This window comes from Strix aluco, chromosome 4 (assembly GCF_031877795.1).
Source record: "Strix aluco isolate bStrAlu1 chromosome 4, bStrAlu1.hap1, whole genome shotgun sequence".
NCBI classification, from domain to species: domain Eukaryota; kingdom Metazoa; phylum Chordata; class Aves; order Strigiformes; family Strigidae; genus Strix; species Strix aluco.
This window is the reverse complement of record NC_133934.1, coordinates 20,421,178-20,447,570: the sequence shown is the minus strand read 5'-3', so window position 1 is coordinate 20,447,570 and position 26,393 is coordinate 20,421,178. Positions and strand designations below refer to the sequence as shown.

General features: G+C 38.8%; 1 protein-coding gene across 5 annotated transcripts in view; it reads left to right on the top strand.

The window, feature by feature from the left end:
* The window catches only part of CCDC149 (coiled-coil domain containing 149), a 53,276-nt gene that overhangs the window by 12,643 nt on the left and 14,240 nt on the right, over positions 1 to 26,393 (top strand). For 4 of the 5 annotated variants that reach the window (XM_074822268.1, XM_074822267.1, XM_074822265.1 and 1 more), the window contains exons 4-9: positions 8,691 to 8,798; positions 14,242 to 14,358; positions 15,838 to 16,010; positions 17,488 to 17,560; positions 18,899 to 18,983; positions 20,262 to 20,406. In XM_074822268.1, coding sequence (XP_074678369.1) covers positions 8,691 to 8,798; positions 14,242 to 14,358; positions 15,838 to 16,010; positions 17,488 to 17,560; positions 18,899 to 18,983; positions 20,262 to 20,406 — 701 coding nt within the window. Of the gene's footprint in view, positions 1 to 8,690; positions 8,799 to 9,874; positions 9,960 to 14,241; positions 14,359 to 15,837; positions 16,011 to 17,487; positions 17,561 to 18,898; positions 18,984 to 20,261; positions 20,407 to 26,393 lie in introns of those variants that run through there. The other variant, XM_074822269.1, reaches the window with a different exon arrangement.

Below are 26,393 nucleotides of genomic sequence, written 5' to 3'. Positions count from 1 at the left end.
TAATTTTTGGATAAGTAATGGAGGGGTGAAATGTTTCAGAAGGATAGGAATAATGAAGAGTTGATTTTGATGTTAACATTTACCACAGGAGGTAAACAACAGATACTCCCCATTTTGAAAGGCATGTTAAAATGTTGTTTCGTCCACAGAGCCTCTGTTGTGCATCCTATATAAATAGAAATTCTACCATTCTGCAGTGGTATACATTTATATGCATTTGCTGTGATACAGAACATTTTTATAACCTTGGCAAACAAGTACTGGATATCTGTTGGACAGTGTTACCATGCTGGGAAACTTAAAGAAAAAAACATAGGTGGGATTTTTAGCTTGATTTATATTGACTATGATTTTTGTCCACATTGCTTAAATTTTCAGTATAACTTCAGTTCGGGAGAAGCTTTGTCACTGAAATAACAGATCAATGAATCCTTTGACCTTCTATATGAAATGGAAGTTCTTTTAATACAAATAAGATCCTTTGAATAAACGAAGGTGAAGTAAAATGCATGGTTAGGAAAATGACTGTGCTGGGCCACAGTCCTAAATACGCTTTGCTTAATTTGATCTCAGTGAGACCACTCAGTTGGAGATAATGGGTTTGCAGTGGGGCTGTGTGTCAAAAATAAAGCCGCAATGCATATGTTCACTGGTGAGGACTTATATTTGTATTTTAAATATATGAGGAATCAAATTAAATGGAGCTAAACATCACAAGATTACAGAATGGTTGAGGTGGGAAGGCAACTCTTGAAATAACTAGTCCAGTCCCCCTGCTCAAGCAGGGTCACCTAGAGCAGGTGGCCTAGGACTGTGTCCAGTCAGGTTTTGAATATCAGCAAGGATGGAGACTCCACAGCCTCTCTGGGCAGCCTGTTCCAGTGTTTGACCACTCTCACAGTAAAAAAAGAGGGGGGGGTGGGAGTGGTGGTGTTCAGATAGTTGCAGGTATTGGGGTGGCTAAAGTCCCTCATGAGAACCCAGGCCTGTGAACATGAAGCTTCTTCCAGTTGTGTGAAAAAAACTTTACTACTTCCTGATGAGGAATGCTATAGCAGAGACCCAGTACAACAGCATACATGTTGACCTACCCACTAATCTTGACCCAAAAGCTCTGGGCTGACTCCTGACCTGTCCCAAGGCAGAGCCCCATTCATTCCAGTTACTCTTATCACATAAAGGGCAACACTCCTCCTCACCTTCCTGCTGTCCTTCCTAAAGAGCCTGTATCCCTCCATCACAGCACTCCAGTTGTGTCAGCTATCCCATCATTTCTACATGATCCCAATGAAATTGCAGCCCTGTAAGTGCATACAGACTTTGAACTCTTCCCCGTGCTGCATGTGTTAGAGTAGAGGCCTCTGAGGGGCATCCAGGTGTGCTGGTTCCGCAGTACAGGCTTGAGAGCTTTCCCCACAAGGCTGTTTTGCAAGCACTTCCTTGTTTACATGTCTATGATTAAAGGAATTACACTTCAGCTCAGTTGCTTTGTGAATTGCTATGTCCCTTCCCTTCCCATCATCCCAGGCTATTGGCTTGCCTACCCTATCCCAAGCCTCCTTGTTCCCTCCCCCATAATTTCTAGTTTAAAACTTTCCTTATGAAGTTGGCCAGCCTATTGGCAAAGATACTTTTGCCTCATGTAGTCAAGTGGATCCTCTGACTTGCAAGCAGCTGTTGAGCCTTAGAGAGGGTCCCGTGGTCATAGAACCACAGGAGGTTCTTAATAATGAGCCTCACAACATAAGGATGACATAGTCCTAGTATAGAGCACAGCTTGATACCTACTCTTTTTGCCAGGAAAAAGTCTTATCAGAGAACCTGTGTGCATCTTTCCTGAAGGTTGTGGTCCTTAACTCTGTTATAGTTATCTGGAGGTGTGCCGAGGTGATTCATTCAAACCAAGACTCTGACTGCTTCAGCAATCATTGACATCACAGCAGCATGCTACCCACTCACCAAGATATTGGTCAGACAGCTTGACTTCTGCTAATGAATAAGCTCATGAACATGGCATATGGGGGCAAACGGAACATCAGAAGGACCGGAGGTTCCAGACAGGAGTATGTTGTGACATACCACAAATTGGACCCATTTGGATCCCTTCCACCTCCAGCTCCTAGCTTAATCTACTCAGCTGTCACAATTCACTTTTGAAACAAACTTCAGGGATTACTTTATGACAGTTTTTGACATCATCAGAAAAAATGACTAGTGTGACTATAGTGTGACTGTTTCTTGTTAATTAATGAATTCGGGAAGGTTTGCTAGTCTTGTGCTAAGGCACAAAAGCTGCATTCAGAGTCCTGTGAGATAAAATCTTCAGATAAAATACACTACAGGGTAAGCAATCATCTTGTATTTATCTCCCAAGGGTGCTGTGAAGATTAATGTGATTTCCTCCTCTCTTCAGAGGGTTTGAAGATGAAAAACATTATGCATGCACTAAACTTAGACCTGTAGTTTGTAGGTGCATGTGTTTGACTCCCATAGTGTGAGGTGGTAGATGGAAAACAGTGAGATCGTTTGCCCTTGCAATGTATCAGAGAGTAACATTCCCATGGATTTCAAAATGTGCCTGCTCTGAGAGCATAGCTCGTAGAGAGATTTTGGTTCTGCATGCTGAAACTTGCTCTTCCGTTGACAGAAGCAGGTGTCAGTATGCAAAATCTAGGACTTAGCCACACTAGGAGTCATGCTTTGTGAAGTGACACTGTTGTTTCTTCAACACGTAGGTACTGCAGTAAACATAAGGCTAGGAGAGAAGAAATGCTGGTTCTAATACAATGTGATAGTCCCCCTTTAAAATTTGAAGCGCTCTTCAGACCCGACGTGTACAACAACCTCTCCTCTGGTTGCTGTTACCTTAATTGAATAGAGAGACACTTATCCACACCCCTGCACCTGAATACTCTCAATGAATAGTCTGTTAGTCACAACACTCAAAACGTTTAAGGGATCTTGATTCTTTTTGTGCATTATCTCAAAGTTTAAGTTGTCCTTAAGATCGCAAAGCAGCTAAAATACTTCTGATAAAACAAGCCAATGAAACAATCTTCTTTTATTGTAGTATGCTAGTCTTTGTATAAGTACAAATGAATTGTTTCTCTTTGACTACATCTTCATCTGCTGTCAACAAAATCTTGATGCCTATTTGAAGTATGGGGGGACTGAAGAATCTTACTGAACCATCACAGTAAAGGAATTTCTGACAAGTAACTTCTCATGATACTAGTAGTTCATACTGACACCCTTGGTTGCTGCTTATGATGTATGTTAGCAAGTTGCTTTGCAAAAACTGGGCTCATAAATGAGTCTGTAGTTGATGCTAACTTTATTTTGTTTGTCAGCCTTTGGCAAATGCTCTAGGTGTGGCTCGGTGTTTGGTCCTGTATAACACTGTGTTAATCTAACACACAGAAGACTGGTTGAAAAAGAGGGAAAAAGTATTCATTTTATGTGTCTACTGCTAAAATGGCTTTTTTGTTCTATTAATCAGCTCTATAAAAATTTCGATTGCTGGGTGTCTTGGAGGTATGTGAGCACGAGCAAGTCTGTCTTATTTTGCAGAGCCTTGTCAAGTTTTGACTGGTGTGGTTCTGTGGCAGGATTCCTGCCCGGTTCACAGGGCAGCAGATACTCACTCATAGGAGGAGATGATTTTCTTCTCTTGTTTTATGTCAAGTGACTGCTTGGCAAGGCTCTGATTTTTGCTTTTGTTTTTCTGTGGGGAAATACGACTCATATTAAGTATATTTTGTTTAGTACGCCCAGGACCTCCAATTTCAGAAGTCTTCTCTACATGGTTTTTCAACTTAAAGAGAAAAATACAATAATTTTTGCTTTTTATTGTAAGGAGGCTAGTGCTAAGGGAGGTTACCTTGGAGTGAACAGTGGTAGTTGGTAAGCACAGCAGGTTTTTCTGTATTAATTCAGCCATTGCAATCATATGAATGCATTGGAGGAAAAACTGCAATTAAATTTCCTATCAGTCACACCTATCAAGTGTGCTTAATGTTTCATCAACCTTTTTTTTTCTGTCAGCCCTATAATTCAGTGTTCTTCGTTTGAAGGTGTGGCTGAAAGAAACATAAAAGACTGTAAACTGCAGTATAGAAATGCTTGTTTGTATTTAAAAATATTTTTAAACTGCAAAGGTATGTTGGAAGTTTCCCCCTCTTCCCCCTTGCCAAATTACTTTTTCAGGCAGTATCTAAAGGTAGAAAGTCCTTTTTTTATTTTTTTTTTTAAGTGTCAGATAAGATTTATGTGCAAGAGAATTGAGAGCTATATTAAAGACTGTGTTACTATCCATCATTTTTAAAGTGGTGTGAAGAAAAATAACACTCTGTGTGGCTAGATTTGCAAAATTGTTAAAGGAGCCAAATTCAAGTGTAGTGCATAATGCCAGGGGTGACTATTTTTTTCCCACCTCCTTCTTCTTGGGTCATTGGTGAGTAGTGAGCAAAGATCTGTTGCTGTCTGAGAGGTATTCACTAGCTTATGTTTATAAATATTTATAGGTATTTTTGTCAGTAGTTTCAGATGCTCATCTGTAGCTAAAAGTAAGGTTCTCTTCCACCTTCTATCCCAAAAATGTTCTTGCAAATTTTAACAAAGTCTAAGTGGAAAAGGGTGAGGTCTGTGATTCCATCGCATTGATTCTTTCACTCTCTGGTCTGTTCTGATTTATGGTGCTTTTTTCCCTCTATGTAATAACGATAGGCACTTCCCACTCAGCACTTTCACGTTGGTCTTTTTCTCCTTTCTTTCTAGCTTCTGGTGGGATTGTTGGCTATGGTCACGCTTGCTTTTGGTCAGAGGAAAAAGGAATATGGGCACAGTTTCTTATGTCTAGTATTGCAGTGGGGGTTTGGACTGCGCTCAAATCATACTTCATTGAGAGGGTGGTCAGTCACTGGAACAGGCTCCCCAGGGAAGTGGTCACAGCACCAAGCCTGTCACAGTTCAAGGAGTGTCTGGATGACGCTTTTAGTCATATGGTTTAGTTTTAGGTAGTCCTGTAAGGAACAGGGAGTTGGACTTGTCCCTTCCAACTGGAGATACTCTATGATACATGCAAGCTTCCTGTGACAGTTGGATGTAAAACAAATAGCTTGTCGTAGTGGAGAGGCTCAAGAATACCTGCTGGAAACTGAATGTTGCCAGAGGTGGACAGAGCTCTAGAAAGATTGTCTGATACCGGGCAGTTAATCAGGGACTTGAATGAAGCACTATCTGTTATTTAGTATTACAAACAGTTGCATTGAGAGAAGGTAGGAGAGACAAATAGTTTCCACTGCTGTGAGTTGTTGCAGAGGCAAGACAAGATGAGGCAGCAGAAAGGTATAGACCTCTGCATCTTTCCTCCCATTACCCATGGCTGAGAAATCTCTCTTCATCAGTATTTGGCATTAGTTTTGAATAGTGTGAGTGAAAGAAGTAAAGTCTCTGACAGTTACAGGAGTCTTTTTAAGGCTTCAGCTAGAATCAGAAGAAACTATTGAAGAAATTGAATCTAGAGAAGCTGAATTTGGCTAATTTTCAGAGTTGTTCTCTGTTGCACAGGTAAATGATATGAGCTTTATTGTCTGCTGAAGTAACTTGTCTTGAATTTCTAAGTGAATTCTGTGTTTGTTCTATGAATATTGAAAAGAAGTTGCCAGGTGGAAAAATGAATCACCTTTCTCCTTGCATAGATTTCTCCCCTTTCCTCAAAAAATGCGTGCTTACAGGTTCACGAAGCCAGTCCTCCATTGTTAGTTTTATCATCTTTCAACCATATGGTATGCTTTCTTATATATGCCAAAGAAATGGTACCAAGTCCAGGTGTTGTTCAACGTATCCTCTTGGCTGGCTCTCTTTAAGCCCAGTAGAGCACTTTTGAAAATCAAATATTTCTCCTTCTATCCACAGTTAACCGAGAGCTTTAATGAGGTCTTGCCAAAACCTTTAAAACTCAGAACAATCTAAATTATACCTTGTATGGAACCTCTAAGCCAGGGAAATGAATAATTGCTGGAGACTACTTCTGTGACATAGCTTGGTTGTTTTAGTTTAACGGAAGTATAATAGAAGCTTTGCATTAAAGGAGCAAGTCTATACTTAGCTAATTGTAATGCTCTTAGCATGCTTAAATGAGGCCGTTTTACTTTGGTGTCTAAAATTCTTCATTTAAAGTTTCTTCCAAAATCTTTGTCTCGAGTATAAAGGTTTTTGTCACGTTAAGTCATTTATATGACTGACAAATAAAATTCAGCATAGAATTGCAATCCCAGAGAAATGGTTTTAAAGGAAATAAATCTGAGCAGGAAGATTTAGTATAGGCATGATAATGCCTTTCCTGCAGTTACTGGGAGCTGGATTTTGAATACAGACTGCTAGAATCCTGGTGGTGTGGCTGTAAACACTGATTAGTGAGATTGAGTTCTTCCCAGGTGTTGAAATTACATGTGCTATTGCAGTGTTAGGAGTTGTTCAAATTCATCATAAAAAGGGACTTTATAAATAGAAGTGTTTCAGAGAGGTTTGTACAAATCATGTTCCTTTTAAGTAACTCAGTCTGGTGGCTGGATGGCCTTTATTGAAAGTCAGCTGTCTTAAAAAAAAAAAGAAAATCACATCTGAGCAGTAGCCTTAGATACTTCAGTTTAAATACAATTTCCTGCAAACGTGGGTTGTTTTCTTTCTTTTAAACAGCCGTTAAGTACCTCTCAGAATCATTGACTGAATGTGTTCTGAAGCTCCTTGATTCATTCAGTATATGAATGACTATTACACATTTGTTTAACGTGTAGGGGAAAAAAAAAAAATCATTCTACCAAAGCATACTTGAGGAACCTTTTGCATTGCTTGGATGGTTGCAGTCTTGAAAATAAAATTAGAGGCAGCTTAATTTGGGGCCTATAATTGGCTATTTACATTTTTTACTATTGCACTCTTTTCCCGGATTATTTATGTGCAGTCTTCAGGTTTATCAGTAGTTTAAATAGATGCTTTAATCCATTCCAAAACTGTGGAGAAACTTACCTTATTCTGAACCTTTGGTCTCAGAGCACCAGAAGTACAGAAGCTGTAGCAGTGAATTAAGCTTGTTGTTCATCAGGTAGGATATAACAGTTTCTTGAGTTATTTCTCCTGTTTGAAAGTTTGAGGCTATTGCTATTTTAGACCAATTGGAATCTGGAGTCGGCCTCTTCATATAGTAGCCTACAAAAGTTCCAGCTGATTATAGTTTAATAGTCTAATCCTGCAAATGGTCAGATGCATATATAGCTATATTCATGTTAATAGTTCTCTTAAATACAAAAGAAGACGTGTGGAAATAGCAGTTGTTAGTAAACAAGGGGAAAGATTACAGGAATGGCTATCAGACACCTTGTTGGTTTGATAGTGTATGAGTTTTAAAGACAAAACTCACAACATTCTCTGAGACTGTCAAGTGGTAGTGGGAATGACTGAGTAAAAGAGCAGGACTAAAAGTGAAAGAGAGATATCAAAATAGAGAAATGGGGCAGCTGAAAGAGAAAAACAACAAGTAGGGAATCTAAAACTAAACATAAAATACCAAGAGAGAACTAGGAACAGTCAGTTGATGCATTGGCCTCAAACCCAGGGAGTAGGTGTAAGGGTATCTTAGAAATGTTGACTCATGGGGCTTTATTAAGTCATGCTTAGAAGATCTGAAAATTCTTTTTTCATTTCTTTTTATACTCTTCAGATTTATGGCGATGGATGACATGCCTACCTGCCCATAGCCAATGTCTTGAAAGGCTGCACATTAGCCACTATGATTATAACTCTCTTAGAAGAGATGTCATTGGTAGGCTTTTTCTGTGCTGGGCCAGTGTTTGTGTACTCATGAGATATTTTTAGGGGGAAAAAAAAAATAAATTTATGTGTAGTATTTGCTCATTTTCAGATGTCATAGATAGGAAGAGAGGAGATTGCATTATTTTTTGGTTAGTGATAAAGCTGATGGAATTTAATTGTAAAATTATAGTCCAGACTGCTCACCCTCCTAATTTAGTAGGTTAATGTGAATGATAACTTTTGACCTGGATTATTTGGGAATGGGGTGAGGGTGTGTGTTTGATTTTAATCTCTAGCTTTCCTCTCTTTTTCTAGATGTCTACCTACTAGCTAACAAGACAAGTCAGGTCATGTTTGAAGTTTTGTGCTACTAGGTATCCACGGTATAGCTCTGCATAGGGGCAGGGACTGTGGCTGGCATCCTCTTTACTGGCTAGGAATCTGCTCTAAACACTATTAGAGAATATAGTTATATCGTAATTATTTCTCAGCTGTGCCTTTTGTCTAATTATATGCAAGTTCAAAACTATTATTTTGGCAACTTTGTATAAATATTGTCAGAGTACTCTGCATTTTGCTCTTCCCACCAGCCAAGATACCAGAACTAGTGTAGATGTTTTCACTTTGTCTTGTTCGGGGTTTGTATGCTGTTCTGGGAGCGTGTATGCACACATGCAATATGTATTTCCTACTATTAAAGATAAAGGAGCCCTGGTGACTTTTGTTGTTATCTCTCTAATGAAGTATGAAGTCTGGGCACCAACAACAATAAAAGTGAAGATTGTTGGCAGATAAGGAGTAAGTCTAGGGTTTCCTTTCAATCACCACTTAGACTTCTCTCCATAGGCACTAACTTCTGACTGATACTTCCTTTCTAGGCAAATCTTGCTCAACTACTGAGTGAGGCTCAAGATCGAAATAAACATCTTGGAGAAGAGATTCGAGAGCTTCAACAGAGACTGGGAGAAGTACAAGGGGACAATAAGGTATTATGAACTTTTGTTATCAGTAAATGGGATGGAATGTATAAACTGGGCTGGAGTTTTGCATTTACTTCTTAGGAAAACAAATAAAACAATGGGTTACAGAACTTCTAGAATACTTTGATTGCAATAAATGTGCAAAACAGTAGAACAAAAGAAGCTTGTACAGGATACCAGTAAGTGCAGCTTATTATATGTTTTTGTATGCTGCTTTTGCTCTGTTGTCCTTAACTAGGTATTTTGCACCTAGTCTTGCTTTAATGATCTCAGACTTCCTTTTTTTTTTAAAATATATGTCAGTAGTGGTATTTCCTCTCACAAATAAGTACAGATCAGCATGTCGTTTTCATCATGTGATAATTTTCAATTTTTTTGCAATGAAAATGCAAAATGTTAGTAGATAAAACCAGGGAAGGCATAATTTTTCCCTTCAAAAATATGGAGCAGTTGATCACAAGTATACATAGTGAGCTTTGTATTAAGCTCTCCTCCTATTACCCTTACATAACCAATTATTTTATTGCTAAATTTAGCATTTATATGGAACATTGCTCAAAATCTGCCATTTGGTATTAATCAAACTCCTGTTGTCTCTGTTAATTGAAATATTTAAACTCAAGCCAAATGTATGTAACATTCACAGCTGGAGCTGTATGCAAAAGTACATTCAGGGATCAAACTAGTGAGAGGTTGAATTTGAGAGTTGAGGTGGTTAACGAAGTAAAAAATGAAACAAATAATGAATTATAGCTTCCCCCCCTCAACTATAGTTTTAAAGTTACAGGATTTTAAAATGTGAATAAAAATGATGTGGCTTTTAAGTATTCAGGTGGGTTTTTTTCTTTCCATTTAAGTTCGTTTTATTTACTTTGTTTTAACCGTAAGTATATTGTGATAATGCAGTCTGATTCATTGTTTATCACAAAGGACTTCCTTGAAGATGTGCAGGGAGCTGGGAAAGGGTCAAGTGAGACCTGAATTTGTAGTATGCATAGTGTTCAGTGTAACTTGCTCAAGTCTTCAAAGACCTGCTTTCCCAGTGTTTCTTTTCATTTCTGTTATTGTTTGAATTATTACAGTGTAGAAGACAGTGCCTTGCAGTTCTCCAGTATCAATATTATGCCATACAGCCTTTCCCAAGCCAGTCCTGAACAGATAACAATGGTTTGTAAGTACGAACAGAACACAAAGGTAGTAAAACTGTAACATATTTAAATATCAAGGTTATGTACCTATTCGAATTCCTTATAACAATATGACCTTAGTAACACAGAGCCTACTTCTTTGTGCTTGAACTGGCTTTGTTTAGATTTGCCTTTGTGGGTTAACTTGATATTAGCTGGTCATCTTTGTGACATCTGTATTCTCAGCATGAAGTTAAATTCATGATCATCGTAACGAATGGAAAAATACAAAAAGAGTTATTCTGCCCACTGTGCCCCGCCTCTCCAAAAGGTGCAAAGTAGTGCATCACTAAATAAAGAGGGGGAGGAAAGAACTGCATCAGACAGGGATTAATTTAGACTAGGATTTTCATTTTTGGAACACATTCTTCACTTTCCTAGTAAATGAGAAATGGAGCTTATTTTAGAGTCAGGTTGCTGTTTTTTTGAAGTGCCTAAAAAAGCATTGCCATCTCTCTGAGGGATTTAACACTCTCCTCCTGTGTCAGATTTTGCTCCCTCCTAGCTTTGGTGATAAAATTCCGAGGCTTGTTCCTGAAGCCATTCTGTTCTGCTCATCAGTTCTCCTGTACTGGCAGCTGGGTTACTTCAGGCGCTGGAGTCCAGATAATGCATGGTATATACAAAAACAAAGAACTATAATAATTTGCTTGTTCTTACATTTTCCCCCTGCATTCTTCTCTCTGCTTTTTCCAAAGTGAGGGAGGGCATCCTGCCCAGCTGGTCTACGTCAACCTTACTTCTGGCAAGAGATGAACAAACAGCTGCTTTTGCAGCAAGTGAAGCTGCTTATGGATGAACAATTCTGCCTGTGTCTGAGCAGGGGTGACTCATGCAGGCTTTGTCACTGAGTGGCAAGAGCTTTGTAGGACTAAAAAAGAAAAAAAACTCTTTAAATATCACACATTAGCTCTATTGATAAAGAAATGTTTTGATGGCTTGACTTGTTTTTCACAGCTTTAATGTTTGCTACTAGTAGGATACAGTCATTTGGATTAGCAAGAAGACTAAACTGGTGACATTTTACTTGCTGAAGTCATGTTAAGTACATCATCAGTTAGGCAATGACAAATTACTCGCATTTGGTTTAACTGGACTAATTTTTTCCTTTAATTTCAACTAGTATTCTGTTGGCACAAATAATAACTTCTTCAGGCAGTCTCTGGAAGGATTTGTTGATGCAGTTTGAGAAATACAGCAACAGTTACACTGCAGCGCTCCAGCAACAGCTATCTAAGACTCCTTATTTTTATGATTGATCACAATCTCTTCTCAGCTCTGACACATGAAAACTATTCTGTGTTTATGATAGTTATTTGTAAATCTTTTCTTCCTAACATTCTGGCAGCAATGCTTGTAGAACAATTACTGAAACTTAGAAGAGGATAGTTAGGAAATCTAATTCTCTCTTGTAAAGGATAAAATTAAAAGCGTAAGAGAAACTGGAGGCTTCTGGAAGACTAGATGACTCAGTTGCCTTCACTTGAATTCCTACCCACGCAAAGACATGGTTTTGTAAGCTGTCAAGGGCAGAGTTAAGCGAGAGGAAGATGCATGGAAAACAATGGCTGCAGTATTACTGACAGTTTGTTATTATAAGGCAGATAATCATTCAAGCAGCAACAGTGCAAAATGTTAAATGTGGTGCGTATGTTTTGGCAGAACTGGGACTTAAGGTAGCAAATTTGCATAGTTCTGGTCCACTTTTTCTGGCAGTGACTGTGGCTTAACATGATGGTTTTTGCCTTCCATGAAGAATTTACTGGTTGTGCTTGTTTCACTTTTTGTTCTGCATGCTTTATCGGTAATCAGGGATGTACAACTTTGGCACAGGCATTGTCTGTGGACTCCAAGTCTACAGAGCAGCTATTCCAGTGAAGCCTGTTTGGGGCATTGTGGGGCTGCTACAGAGTTACTACTTTATTAATAATTATTTTAGCTGACACTGATTAAGAAAAAGCAGTGATATTAAAATAATAAAGACTAGTGGCTTGCAGCACGGGACTGTTTTGGTTAACAGTCTATGGGTTCTTGACAAACAGTAGCTATCTCTGGTAAGGTGCCATTAATTTGAATCTACTCTGCTGCGGATGCTGTTCACAGAATCCTGGGGGGTAGCTCCAGCTGCAAAATGAAGTTGAGCGGTCGTTTCCTCAGTGATTTCTGAATGACAGAAATAAAAATACAGCATCCAGAGGGCAGGTGTATAAAGTTTATAACAAAGCACTAATACATGAAATAAACCCTTAACCCTCTGGCATAACACTTAGTGTCTCTTTGGGTTACAGCATTTTCAGGGAAGAATTTTATAGCAGGTGGTGCTGCCTCATGAGACATTCACAATGCAGAATTAAAGGACTTGGCCTGTTCTGCCCTGTCAACTCTCTGATTGGCCAACTGTCTGGAAGAAGCACTGTCATTTTATGGATTGGTATTTTATTTTATGTATGTTTATACTGCTGCTTTTACGGGCTGAATTTGGATTTCAGAAGCATTCTTTTCATAAGACTGCATACGTATTTTTTTTCACCAAAAAATTAGTAGTAAATAAAGAGTTCTCCTTTTATTGGCAGACTGGTTGACCTTGCAAGTAATAATTGCTTGCAGTTGTAATTGCATTTTATGTCTCACCCTCTCCCAGGCTGGAGGAGAGTTGGTCACAGTGCATGAGTCACAGCTCTGAACCAGTTCCCAGCCTGGTGCTGAGCGTTATGCAGAAGTTTTGCTCTGCTGTGGGCATTTGAGGCATAGGTAAAGTGTGATTCCCCTTCCTATTTCCAGTTTTTCTGAACTAGACTGAGTCCTCAAAATGTTACATTTTTTTCTTACTGCCTTTCTCACTAGCCAGAGATTCTAGAAATTAATCTAACTGAATTAAATCACTTTACCATACCTTTTGTTCATCAGCCTTTTAGCATTTAAAAAACCAGTCCTATAGCTATAAAGCCATTCCAGGATTTGCTAGTTGCCTTTTTGATGTATTTGTTTTGATAAAGAAATTAATAGGAATTATATCTCCTAGGATCCATTCAGCCTTACTAACTGTGCAGTGGTTTGTACTTTCCCCGTGGGGACAGGGAAATGTAGTTTGCCAAAACCAGTTACTTTTGGGGGCACAGCTTCCCTTCAACAAGTGAACTGCGTATCAGAACAAGTTGTACTAGCTTCAGTGACTTGCACTGAACTGGAGCTGAAATAAATGGGGAGGATGATTTTGGTAGTCTGTCTTGCATCAGCAGGATTTTAATTGGCACATTGCAGCTATGGTGACTGGCATTCCATAAATACCAAAGATAGGTTTTAATGTATAATCTTCTACTTTAGAAGACTGATTTTTTTTTTTTCTGACTCTGCAGTATAATGATGTACATTAATTCCTTGGTGCAGTCAAAGATACATGGAAAGTCAAGCTGGTTATTGTGGTGGGTTTCTCTAGTCTCTGTGGAGCTCCTACAAATGAGGCCATGGGTAGGCAACACTTTTGCCTAGCTGTACTCAGTATGAACAATTGTAAATGCTGAATGCCTTGTAGACTGTTATTTTAATTCTCCATGATCCTTGAAAGGTAGTTGATTTTTGCTTTGAATATTGAATATAACTGTGTATTAATTCAAGTCAGAGTGTTTTCATCAGTCAGAGCTCATGAGTTCATTAGCTGTTTGAGCACTTTAGCCAAGTCTTTTTGTTGTTGGCCTGTTTTTTTTGTTTTTAACATGAATTAACTTTTGTGAGTAGATGAAAAAATAATGCACAAGCAAATGTATTAGCAGCTGTTAATGCAAATTCTTCACTGATGTAGCGCAGTGGGATTTTACGTGGTATCAGTAAAATGAAGCTGGGCAAGCCAGTTCATGCCTTTTTATTAACTGGAAAGAGTTCTCTGCTGCAGAGAATGTTAAGGTTTATCTATGAAAATGGCTTTCTGAGAATTTTCTAGTTGTAGTCTGACTGGAATTAGTTCCTGTCACTCCCAAAAAACGTTGACCACGTGTCTGTGTTTACTTGGTCTTTCATCATTTGTATACTCTGGTGACTATTGTTGCAGGGTCTAATACAGCTCCTGTTGATTTGTTTGACTGGAATTTTTCACTGAGAACAGGATTGAGTCCTCAGCTCAGAAAATTCCCTCTCGTCTAAATAATACCATCTGTTTGGCCTGGAAGAGATGAAATCTACGACAGCTTTACTCTTTCTAATGCAGATGCACTCTGATGCTACAGCCTGTGTTCTCATGCTTACCGAATCTGGTTTTGTAATCACAGCTCCTCCGAATGACAATAGCTAAGCAGCGACTTGGAGATGATGAAGTTGGGGCTCGCCACTTTGCAGCACATGAACGGGAGGACCTTGTTCAACAACTGGAGAAAGCTCGAGAACAAGTAATATCTAAATGGGCATATACTGTCATGTTTTACAGAGCTAGTGCAGTAGCAAGTAAATGACTGCTTCTATTGTGTTTGGAAGGCTGGTAGCTGATTAACATTGCAAATAGTGGTGAAGGTGTTGGGATTTTTACTGAAATAGTTCTTATTGAGCACTAACTTAATATACATGCTTATGTGGTTAGAGTGAGTTTCCTAATCTCAGGAATTCCTTCTCTAGGTTATTGATTCTCCTCTTTATAATGTGCAGCAACAACTTGTGACAATTAAATATTGTCAATGAATGTCATTGAAGAGACTCCTTAGCGAAAGCAGTTACAATTATTCAACACAGTATGTGGTGGCTGGTGAATCTCCTAAAGACATTCTCTGAATCAAATTTTCTGCAGAAGTGTTGTTAGTCTCCTCTTCCTTCTGCCTCTTAGCTATTTCTTCCCCTCTTTTGAAAAATTCTTGCATCAGACCTCTTTTCCGTACCTCATTATAGTCTGTGTTAATACTTTGTACCATGCAGCATCCAATTCATCAGACTCTTTCCTAATACTGATACATAGCTTTCTGGACAATTCTGAGGGTTTGTGTTCTCTGTTCTCACGCTCATTCCTACCAATGTCAGTTCCACCCTGAATGAGCCATTCTGTGAGCCAGAATGAGGTGCATATTTCTTGTTTTTCAGTTTTCACTCAAGTGCAGCGCTACTTTAGCTTACCAGAAGGACTGTTGACTGCACTTCTTCTTTTTCCAGTGGGATTCTTTCTGGTGTATCTGTTCCTAAGCTCGCACTCTCTCTGTTCATCACCTGGCCTCTTTTCACGCGGTCTTCTGTTGCTCTTCCTGGCTTATCAGTGTTTTCTGAGGTGCCAGTGGAGACTTCTCAACTCATTGCAGATTTCTCTCACACTCTCCGTTTCCTCTCCTTGGAAGTTTGTCCTTGAGTATCTTTCATACTGGACTCCTTCAGCCTTTTGCTTGATAGCAAAGCTCACCCTGTCAACTCCATGCTGGCTTATTTTATACTTTTCTCAGTTCTTCCTATTCTGTGGAACTTCATTGCTGAAAGTCCTGGAATGAGTATAAATTCTTGCTTATAGACTTTTTTTTCATCTTCCAAATTTGCCAAATTCTTATTCAGTTGAATTCATTCCTGGAGTCCTGGAAATTACATGCTAAAGCCAGCTTCCTATGTTTGTAGCAGAATTATAGTATGGATTAAGGTTTCTTTTGCAGTTACATTTTAGTTGTTTTCTAGAAATTTTGTAAAACATGTCTAACTGCTAAAGTTACTTAAGGTCAAATTAATGAAGTAATACCAAAATAGAGTAAAGGTACTGGGGTTTATGACCTTTGGAAGGACTTTTGACTGTCCAAAATCAATCCTGTTCAGACATGCAGTGCTTGTTGCTGTTTTCAGTTTGGGTGCTATGTAATATTTTGTTTAAACTTCAAAATAGTCATACAGCTCTCCTTTCTTCTCAGATTGAGACTTTGAGATATGATCTTCAGGCTGCATTGGATGAGTTACAGGATGTCAAAGAGGAACGCTCTTTTTACCAAGATAAGTCTGACAGACTAAACCAAGAACTTAATCATGTCTTAGGAGGGCATGAAAACCGTATCATCGATGTAGATGCTTTATGTATGGAGAACAGGTGAGTGCATTGCAAACCTTACTGTTTCCCTAGAAGAAGCAGTATATTGCTTTAACAGAAGCATCAGGAAGTCAGTCACAACAAAACTTTAAAGAAAATATACCTAAGAATAATAGTTAAGAGATTTTGGTAATTTGTTATGTCTGTTTTGTATGTACTGTAGCTAACCATCAAATAATATTGAGAAAGTTAAGCTGCAGAAAATTACCAATGTTTTATTTGGCTACAGAGATGTCAGTGATATTCACAAACAGAGCTAAACAAGGAAAAGGAGAAGTGCAGACCTTTTATGCCCATCACTGTACTGCACCAAAAGCAAGAATATTAAAAATCGGTGTCTTCAGAAACTCAGTGGGCTGTATGGGCTAATCTTGGATTGGAAACAGGAACTTTGAGTACCTGGAGTTAACAGTTTCGGACATAATTCTCACCGCAGGGAGAGGTTGTCAACATGAAGTGATTTGCCAACAAAAGTTGCTGGTGAAATCACCCATGCAGATATTCTTACCACTTCCTTGGGAAAAGAATGTGTTTTATGGTCTCTGCTAAGGATGACAGGGAGGAGTCATTGACAGAGTCATAGCAGGTACCTCCCTTAATGTCAACAATTACCTTAAAGTGAAATAGATCTTGTAAAACACTTTCCATTTACAGAGACTTGTGCTTCAGGTAGGAAAGTGTAATACCAAAGGCATTACTTCCTCCCATCAACTGCAGGGTTTTTTTCAGTTTTGCATGGCCTACAGAGTTTTGTATCAGTTTAAGCCCCCTGCTCCCCTGACAGTGGTATGATTTTTTTTTTCTCTAAAATAGTTAAATTGTCACAAACCCTAATACAGCTGCAGTTGCACTACATGAAAGAGGATATTTTATAAACCCTTTATACATGAAAAAAATATTTTCCTATGTATAAATAGCCATCTAATCCAAGTGCATAAATTCTATTAGGAAGAACCGTACTGTTTCAGTTAACTGTATACCATTTTTCAGCTATACTGTTAAATTTTCTACTTTGTGATTGCTAATGAGAAGTGCCATGTAAGTGATAGATATTGCAATGCAAAATTTCTGCATAGTTGGGTCTTGTGTTGACATATATACAAATCTTCATGTGTCCATCTCACAAACCTTCAAATACAGAGGACACGAGTTAATGCTTCCTGACTATTTCCTCTAGACATAAATATATCCTTTTAGCTTCTCTCCCCAAAAACCTGAGGACCGATATAAAACGGTTGTGCAGCGTGCTTGACAAATCTAACAGAAGGGCAGCCTCCTTTTCTGATGCAATTTGTTTCCCTACTTAAAGTTTTATGGGGTCAAGAGCAGTAAGATTTTGTTATTTTATCCCTCACAGAACTGTAGAGGGAAAAGAACTCTCAGTAGTTCAAAGAGAGAACATGCCAAATAGTAAAGAGGAACGCTTGAGGCAGTACTTGAAGGTAGCATGAAGTAAAGGATTACATTTCTTTTTCAGGTATCTTCAAGAGAGATTAAAACAACTTCAAGAGGAAGTTAACCTTCTTAAGTCTAATATTACTAAATACAAGGTAAGATCCTCTCAGTGTATCATCTAAACTGTGCTTTGTTATTCATGGAGATCATTGTTCATCCTCATGTTATATGCATTTAAAGAACAAAGTTGTGTCTTCCAAGAAGAATCCACCATTAACATTCTGACAGTATTAGTACGTGTACATATGACATGCTCAGGCTTCCTTGTAGGCTTCTTAACCAACATAGTACAAAGGGATACCCATTAAGAGTATTTTGAAAAATTAATTCAATACATTTTTTTAACTTCTGTGGGGGAACCCTTCTCCTGCTGAGGGTGGGGTGATCAGCCTTCCAGCCTACTGATAGGTGAAAAGTAGCAAGTCATGCAGAGTGTGGTGAATGACTGCAGCTGTGCTGCTGTCACAAGCAGGTCTTGTCGCCCTGTTCCCTAAGGGCAGCACTGTTTCTTCACGTATCTTAATGATCGCTAAGTCTTCATTGTTCTTCTGTTCCTGGGTTAAGATATATGCTGTTTTGCATGAAACCTTCAGGACTGAATCCTGAGGGCAAAATATTCTTGCTCTTCCCTGAACTCAAGCACTCTCTTTTCTTCTGCAAGTGATTTTGGGTGTGGGAGGGGAGGGCTGCTTGTCAGGGCATGAGAAGGTTTGTCTTAGGACTGTCAATAGGACTTCTTAGCCATTTAGGCCACTATGAAGCAGTCACAGCACTAATTGCTTTTTGTGCGTGAGCAAAGCTCCTCGAAGTACCAAGTTCATTTTAGTGTTTGTTCACGCTTACAATTTGGGTCTCTCGGAGTGTGAGTTAGTTTGTTGGTAAGAACTGAGCGTCTTTGTGGTCTGGCAGGTTTCACAGAACTGTAATTGTTTTGGAAGAGCTGGACTTCTGTAGCAGGATGATTCTACTACTAATTCCTGAAAGTCAGTATTTGCTACTAAAAAGGCTTCTAGAAGCCCTGATAGAGGAGTCTGAGCTTTGTGTTTGAAGCCTATCCAAAGAAATGCTGGGAAAAGTCTGATTTTGTTCCCAACTGATATTCTCTACAGGATACTGCAGTATCTTCACTGGCACTCAACAGATTATTAAAAAAATAGGCAAGTCTTAAAAACGCATTGGGGGAAGTGGGTGGGAGAGACTACAATATAGATATTGCAATGAGACAGAATGAGTCTTTGTAACATTGCAAAGACAGTTTTGGCTGGAGACTAATACTCCAGGAGAGTCACACTCCCATAGGTTACTATGGGTGTAAGCCCCAGGCCCTGCAGAGTTGTTCTAAAACCAGAAGCCAAAGTTCCAGATTCTTTACTCCTAGTGAAAGGATTTGTTGGCTACAGTTTTTCTAAATAAGATATTTGTTCTTTCCTTAGAATGCACTAGAGAGACGAAAAAATTCAAAGACTCATAGTAGATCCAGTAGCAGTGCTCTGACTGGAGTCCTGTCTGCAAAGCAAGGTATTACGTAAATGCGGAGTGGTGTTGCATATCTCATTGAATTCCTTCCACCTTACCTTTTAATTTCAGTAACGCTTTCCTCACCAACCAAACCAAAATCTTTCTTCTCTTTCCTGTTTATTACTATGTGCTAATTTTTGTCCTTTTCTCGGTTGACTTGACAATATAAAATTTACCTCTTAAGCGCTTCTCCTTTTGTTACTCTTTTGCCATTCATTCTCTCCCCTGTCAGTTTTATCAATTTTTTTTTTTTTAAGCTCTAAACTCCTCTGCAACTTTGACCCTGACAAATCACTTCTTTGTTCATCTCTTTGCTCTGCTAACGATGGTAATCACAATTCATATTTCAATGCAAAATAGACTGGGTGGTAGGGGAGGGGCCCTAATTCAGATTTTCTGTTAATGTTCTTGGAAACTTTATACATTCAGATGTTTTGCAAGAAATTGTTTTGTCCCATGTTTCTTCATGGGTAGCGAAATGGTGTAATCTCTTTTTCCCCCTTCAAAGAAAATATCAAGATTAGGAAAGAAAGGGGAAGAGAAAATTCTTTGAGCCAAAGAGTATACCTGGCATCCTACTGTTTAGGTGTTGGTGTATTCATACACACACACAAGATCAGTAGTATTTGTCATGGTAAGCTGAAACTGGATTTTCTGGTTTTGACTTCTTTTCTGTCCTCTTCTCTATGTACTTGCATGCATGCATGCATACATACATACATATATATATATATATAAAGAGGCAGAACCAGAGTCTAGTTACCAAAGTTAATGATAATAGTAAACATCCTGGTGTGGTTGGGAGGCACAGGCTCTAAGCTGCAGAGGAAGAGTTCATGGGTGATTATTTTCACATCAGTATTAAATAACCTGAAGGATATAATAATTCTAAAAAGTAATATGAAAGCTTCCTTGTGGGCTTATGTTGTAATGGAAGTGGGAGAGAAATGACTGATTTTTACCAATCTGTAGGCCCGTAGAAGAATGAGTTTTGTTCCTTATGAACAAAAATAATTTTCCAAAAGCAGAATTAATGTAAGATGTGTCTGCCTGTACTTGTTCTGGCAATTGCTGTGGGAATAATGATCAGATTAGAAAGCCACCATCTTTATGCCTGCTAGAGATTATATTTCTGTCTCTTGGCTTTGTTTGTTAATTGAAAGAAAAAAAAATGTATTAATTTAAGTAATGGGAATGGTTCTTTAATGTGAAGTAAATGTTTGTGTCACATCTCTGTGCATGAGAAGCCAAAACTCATTTGTGTTTTTAACATTATAGTCCAAGAGTTGTTGTCAGAGGATCATGGATGTAGCCTACCAGCCACACCACAGTCCATTTCCGATCTCAAATCACTGGCCACTGCATTGCTGGAAACTATCCATGAAAAAAACATGGTCATACAACACCAAAGGCAAACCAACAAGTAGGTAGCATGACTTCTAAGTAAAACAGAACTTATCAAGCTATGGAAAAGTCATAGTTTGGGGGAGTTTCAGGGAAATAGGAAAGAAGATCCATTTTCACAGAAAATTCACTGTCATTGTTAACTGGTAATTTCTTTAGTTTTTAAGATCAGGTTTGTGTTTAGAGAAAAATTACATTTTCAAAGTCAAGTCTGGGGTTGACAGAGACCTGTCTGTTTCTGCTAGGCAAGGATTGGTTTGCTGCTCAGGTTTAAGACAAACCATAATAACCCAGGGGGGACTTCTAGCAGGTAGTCTGTAGGGAGGGCTAAAGAAAAGCTGCCGGGAGGAAGGACACTCTTGAATTGGAGGAGAAGACATGTGATATTCGTTGTTAATGTAGGAATTTGCTAATGAACACTGATGGGAATAGTAAACGTTGCACCTAGGAAAGGATCTAAAAACGTTTGTCACAGTCTAGCGGCCTATGTGTCATACAAATGATAACAGTTGCTCCTATAGTTACCTTGCCAAAAGTTGTAGGAGATAAACACAGTTGGATTGCTACTATATGATTTTTTTTTTTTAAATCTGAACTGAACTTTCAAGGAGAATTTGTTTACTCTTAGCTGTTCTGCTCATCAGTACTATTCCTTGTGTCTTGCACAGCTCCTATCATGGCAGAATATAATAATTTTTGACACATTTTCTGACATTCTGATATTAGTGTCCTTATACAGTATATGAAAATCAGAGCTAGGAAGTGTTCCTTGATTCTGTGCTCAGTTTTGGTTTTTTTTTTTAAGCACTGAGTCACTACTGGTAATCAGAGGTTATTCAGGCTTCTCAAAAGCACATCAGGACCAGATGCCAGAAACAGGCAGACATCTTTCATGAAAGGAAGGAGTAGTACTGAAGTAAACTGTATTACACTACAATAGATGATTCATTTTGAAAATTGATAACTCTGATACTAGGCAGACTCCATTGCATAATTCTTAGTGATGTGGCAACAGAAGTGGAGGAGCAGTGTATAGCCACTCTTGATACTCTTGAGAAAGCAAATGCCTGATCAGCTAAAGGGAGACTAAAGTGGTGAAAATGTAGCTCAGGTCTCACTGATGGCAGCTCAGTCAATTCATGCTGTAAGTGTGTCATGTAATGCAAGAGGAGTTCCTGCACTGAGCAGTGCTAATGAACGGCTAACACCTGCGTACTCACTTCTTACTGCTGATGTAACATCAGAACAAAAACATCCAGAGAACAACTTTTCTTACTCCAGGTATAACCAATCTTTGCCTTTCACATCCTGATACTGTATCATTACCTGGTGTTCTAGTTTGCATACTCTTGCCTATAACCGTAGCAAACTTCTTTCTTAATTTTGTATTTCTCTTTGTTCACGTGCAGCCTCTTGCATCTCTCAAATGTATCATTGCAATGATGGCTTCACTTTCTGGTACCACTGTCTCTGCTTTCAACTATTGAGTATGGGTTTTCTTGAGATAAGCCTTTACAAGGAGGTATGATTCTTCTAGCTGCATGTCCAGCTGGCCATATATAGCCACGGGACTAGAGACTGGGTGCCTACACAAACTAGTATTCTATGCCCAATAGAAGATCAAGTCTTAAAGGGAGGTGACACACATCCCTCCCAGGTCAGGAGTGTGCACAGAGCTGTAGTGGTATATTCAGTTCAGGATGCTTCAGGGGAAAAAAAATAAAGATAAATCCTGAGCAAGCTGAGTGAAGAGCCTCAGCAACACTCCTATGTGGTATGCACGTTCATTTTGACACTTTTATGTTTAGTTGGATTAAAGAAGCTTTTAAGGAGCTAGGAGGAATGGAAACTACTTCAGGTAGAAACACCTAAGACACAGAAGAGTTAAAGTGAAAAAGGGAAATGCAGGTAGGACATCCTTTATTTGAGGTGCATTAGCAGGTTGTTGGGAGCACTTATTTGCCATGTAAAAAGTTACAAGTAAAGTCTGCTGACTTCTGAAAATGGGGAAGAAACTGCCCACCTGTTGCAGAAGGTTAGAGGTGAGAGTGAGGTCAGTGCACAAGTAAAACAGACGGGTCCACAAACTGGTACAGTAGAAGATGCATTTTTCTGTTGAAGACATTTCTTCAATCAAAGTAGGGAGTTGAGAAGAATATGGGGTTAGAGAGAATTGTAATGACTAAAGGTTTTATGTAAATCAGAAGGTAGAAGACATGATCTTCACCACTCTGTCCTGTTTGCCTGGCTTTCCCTGTGCAAAGAGTATGGAGGACACAGTTACTCTTTGAGATTGTTTTGTGAAGAAAGTGAGATTTATTGGGTAAAGAACAGGAGATTTTGGGGTGGTTGTTTCATTCAGGGAGGAAAGTCTGGGTTTGATATTTGATAGATGATTGACGTATTAGTGATTCTATTATCAGTAAATGAGACTTTTCAGACTGTATGAACTTGTTTTCCTCCAGTTAACCTATTCTGAAGTCAAAACCTCTTTTGTTGGTTGCAGATTGAGATATGGCTCTATAAGTTTACAATAGCAGAATGGTAGATTTGCTTTCTGATTAACTGAAGCAATAACAAGACAGTGGGCTTTTTTCACTTAGATTAGAATTCAGATGTGCTGTTGAAGTTGACTTTCTGCTGTTATACTGTTGTTAAAAACATCCGTTGCCACTTTCTCTTGGAACCAGACACACTGTTATTACTGCTGCTTTTCTGAATATGTGGCATGATAAAAGGAGGTGTGGGAGTATGTGCCTAGGAACAAGTAGGCTAAATCCAGTCTTTATTTTTTTACCACCACTTTTAAAAAAAAAAAAATAAAAAAACCAACCAAACAAAAAAACCCACCAAACTTGTTTGGGAAGAAAACAGTTCATTTTCCCCAGCTGATTGGTAGCTACTACTGCGAAGTTTAAGTAACGTCCTATGTTTTTCTTCACAAGCACATTAGCTTAATTTGAAAAGGCAGTTGTAAATGAATTCTGTATGCAGTAATGTGTTGCAAGATTAAATAGTTACATAAATGTAAAAATAAACAGTCCTAACCCTGCCTAGCAAGTCGATAAAAATCTTTTTTTCTTCTGCCAGCAATAAACCATTTATTAGATGTTCTTTTTAGTGTAATTTGTTCCTGAAATTGCCAGCACCCATGCAAGCCAGATCAGTGTAGAAGCTGCTCTGCTGCTTAGACATGTTGCACTAATTTTAACGTTTCTAACTTGGGCAAGCTCAGTCATGACCAAAACTACAAAAAGGATTGTGTCAGTCTGTAACTGAGTAAATGTTTCCATGTGATGTACAGAACTAGATATGTGACTGTGATGGACCCTATTTACAGGCGTTTGGGTGATTGTGTCTGTATGAGGGTATATGTCTTCTGTAGCAAGATCTAAGTTAAAATAGAGGTGAACAGAGCTCAGGTGATGTAATCAGCACAGCTCCCTTCAGATTATGGCCATGTATGTTGGGAAGCATGGGAGAGCCAGAAGGGAGCTTCTAAATTCAGGTGAGAGCATTGCTGCTATTACGTGAACAGCAGATTTCTGTAAAACCTTCCAGGATAATCCTGGAGGGAGGTTTAGACTAACTCCATTGTTGCATTAGACACATGACCAGAAGAAAACAGAAATAGCTGTCGGCAGGGTTGTCCATGACACGATCCTTCTGTTTTAGTCAAAGATCTGGTCCACTATGACTAGAGATAAAAAAAAATAAATTAGGGAATTTGATGCTACCAACTCATGCAGCCCTTTTAAAAATACATACTGTTCCAGGCCACCACAGCGTCCCACAATACATACGGAGGTGGCAAATTATCTGGAAGTCACAGGGGAAAGGAAGGAATGGGATAAACCACACTGTGTTCAGGATTGCTTACACGTTTATTTTTCAAAAAATGCTTCTATAAGAATTTGCAGTTTTATGTAGGGTTCATTTCTCCTACACCTGTCTTCAGATAATGTGGTTTGAAGCAAACTAGAATCATATTCATCACTGAATGTAGTTTGCTGTCTCCTTGAATGAAAGAAGCAGTGTTAAGTATTGTCCTCTCTTTTTGTCGACCTTTGTTCAGAGTCGCAGAATGATCCTTCTATGTGAGAACCTGCAACAAAGGTTAAAAAATAGCTCAGGGCCTCTTCTGGGGATCCAGTAGGAATTACCAGGATATATTTGCTCCAAAACCTTTAGAGGTAGTGTGGTACAGCTGATAATTATAGAATTTAAGAGAAGCAAGAGAAAAGTAGCTTTGCTGTTGTTGTCTGAATAACAAGAGCAGTAGCCATAACTGAACTTGCTGCAGAGGGTTGAGTTTCCTTCTGTGATATGGCTAGCTGCCAGGGAGGGCAGTATCTTTCCCCTCTTTTCTGCCCTGGATCTACTGGTGAACTACTTACGAAAATAATAAGGACTTTTTCTTTTCCTGGCAGAAGTACTAAACTGATGACCCATTTGTGGTGACAATCGTTAGCCAAATCAACATTGTTTTGTTGTCTCCCTGGCTGAGCTAACTTGATGCAGAAGAAGTCTTGCATCATTTCTGTCTGTTCCATGCCCCTCTAAGCCAGGGGAACTCCACGTTCTTCAGCTGACCCTTGGTGGGGCCTTAGACAGGGAGGTGGGAGTGGGCTCCCTGTGTGCAAGGTAGAGCTTCTTGAAGGTTGCTCTATGCCTTTCTCTGTTACCTGTTGCTTTGTACTGCAGAATGCAGTTGCTGGATGTCGGCACATATGCTGAGATATGAAAATAGAGTTATTAAGGCTGAGTCTCTCATACCAGACGGAAGCATTCTGAAAGCAAAATCTAGACTTGAACAATTTTGCTTGTAATTGGAGAAGACTAATAGATCCATCATAACCTTTGTAACGTATCTGATTACTGAGTTTCAATGGGGAAATAAACATAACTGCTCCCAAATGTCTTCTCTACTCTGCTTGTAAATGTGATGGACTGTTTGCTTTTTAATTCATATACACCCCTGTAGTTCTCAGTGCTTTCTTTGATATTTATTATAAGCTTTCTCTTTCTCTTCTACATTCTCTCTCTCATCTTATTTTGGAATCTTTAAAATACTTACAGACTTTTATTGTGTCATTGCAAGCCCTCACAGTAGAGGTTTCAAAAATACTTAGTCCATGTTAATCAATTCTTCTAGCCCCTTTTATATTTGCTGGGTTTGCTGTTCTTCACATCCTTCCCAGACTCTGCCATCTTGTCAGTAATGACATTCCCAGTATGCTCAAATGTCTGCAGCATAAAAACCCTCACTGGAGAGCACGCAGTGCAGTAGTACACAGCTCTGGTGAGCATGGGAAGATGCTATTGCCTTTCTGTGTTGTGATATGCTGCTTCTCAGCGTTCAGTTCAAATTTAACTGACTTATCCTGTTCCTGTAATTTGATGAGTAAAACTTGCTGTCCATTATCTCTGCTGTCATGTTTAGAATTGCTGCCGTGTCTAGGTTTCTCACTCTATTGGGTATTGTTTGGGATTTATCTAAAGACTTCTGACTCTAGGAGACTTGCTGTGCCTGTGAGAGAAACACTTCAAAAATTCATTGGAAAAAAAGAGCTTTCTTTGCAAGATAGCAATCTCTCATTTGATCTGGGGAGAGAATTAAGACTAAAAGTTAAATCCTGTAGAAGAGCTAACTGCAAATAGTATTTGTGTAGGAATCAGATACAAAAGAAGAGATGACCCAAGAAATGCAGTGAAAACTAAGAGTGGGTGATAAAGGCACTAAAGAGCTTGAAGCTTTTTAGTAAAGTAGAAAACAGAGTTCAGCACTAAAAGAAAAGATGTAGTGGAAAAGATATTCCTTGCCATTTTAAGAAATTGTAGTGATGGAGAAACTTCTGTGAATAAAGGACTAGGCCAAAATTGTGTCTTAGAACTTCAGAATCAATCTAGATGTTGTCTTGAGTTTTCCATATTTTGTCTGCATAGCTTTTACCTTCTGATTTTAACTCTAGAGAAAGTAAAAGTAACCAGGAAGAAATATTTGCA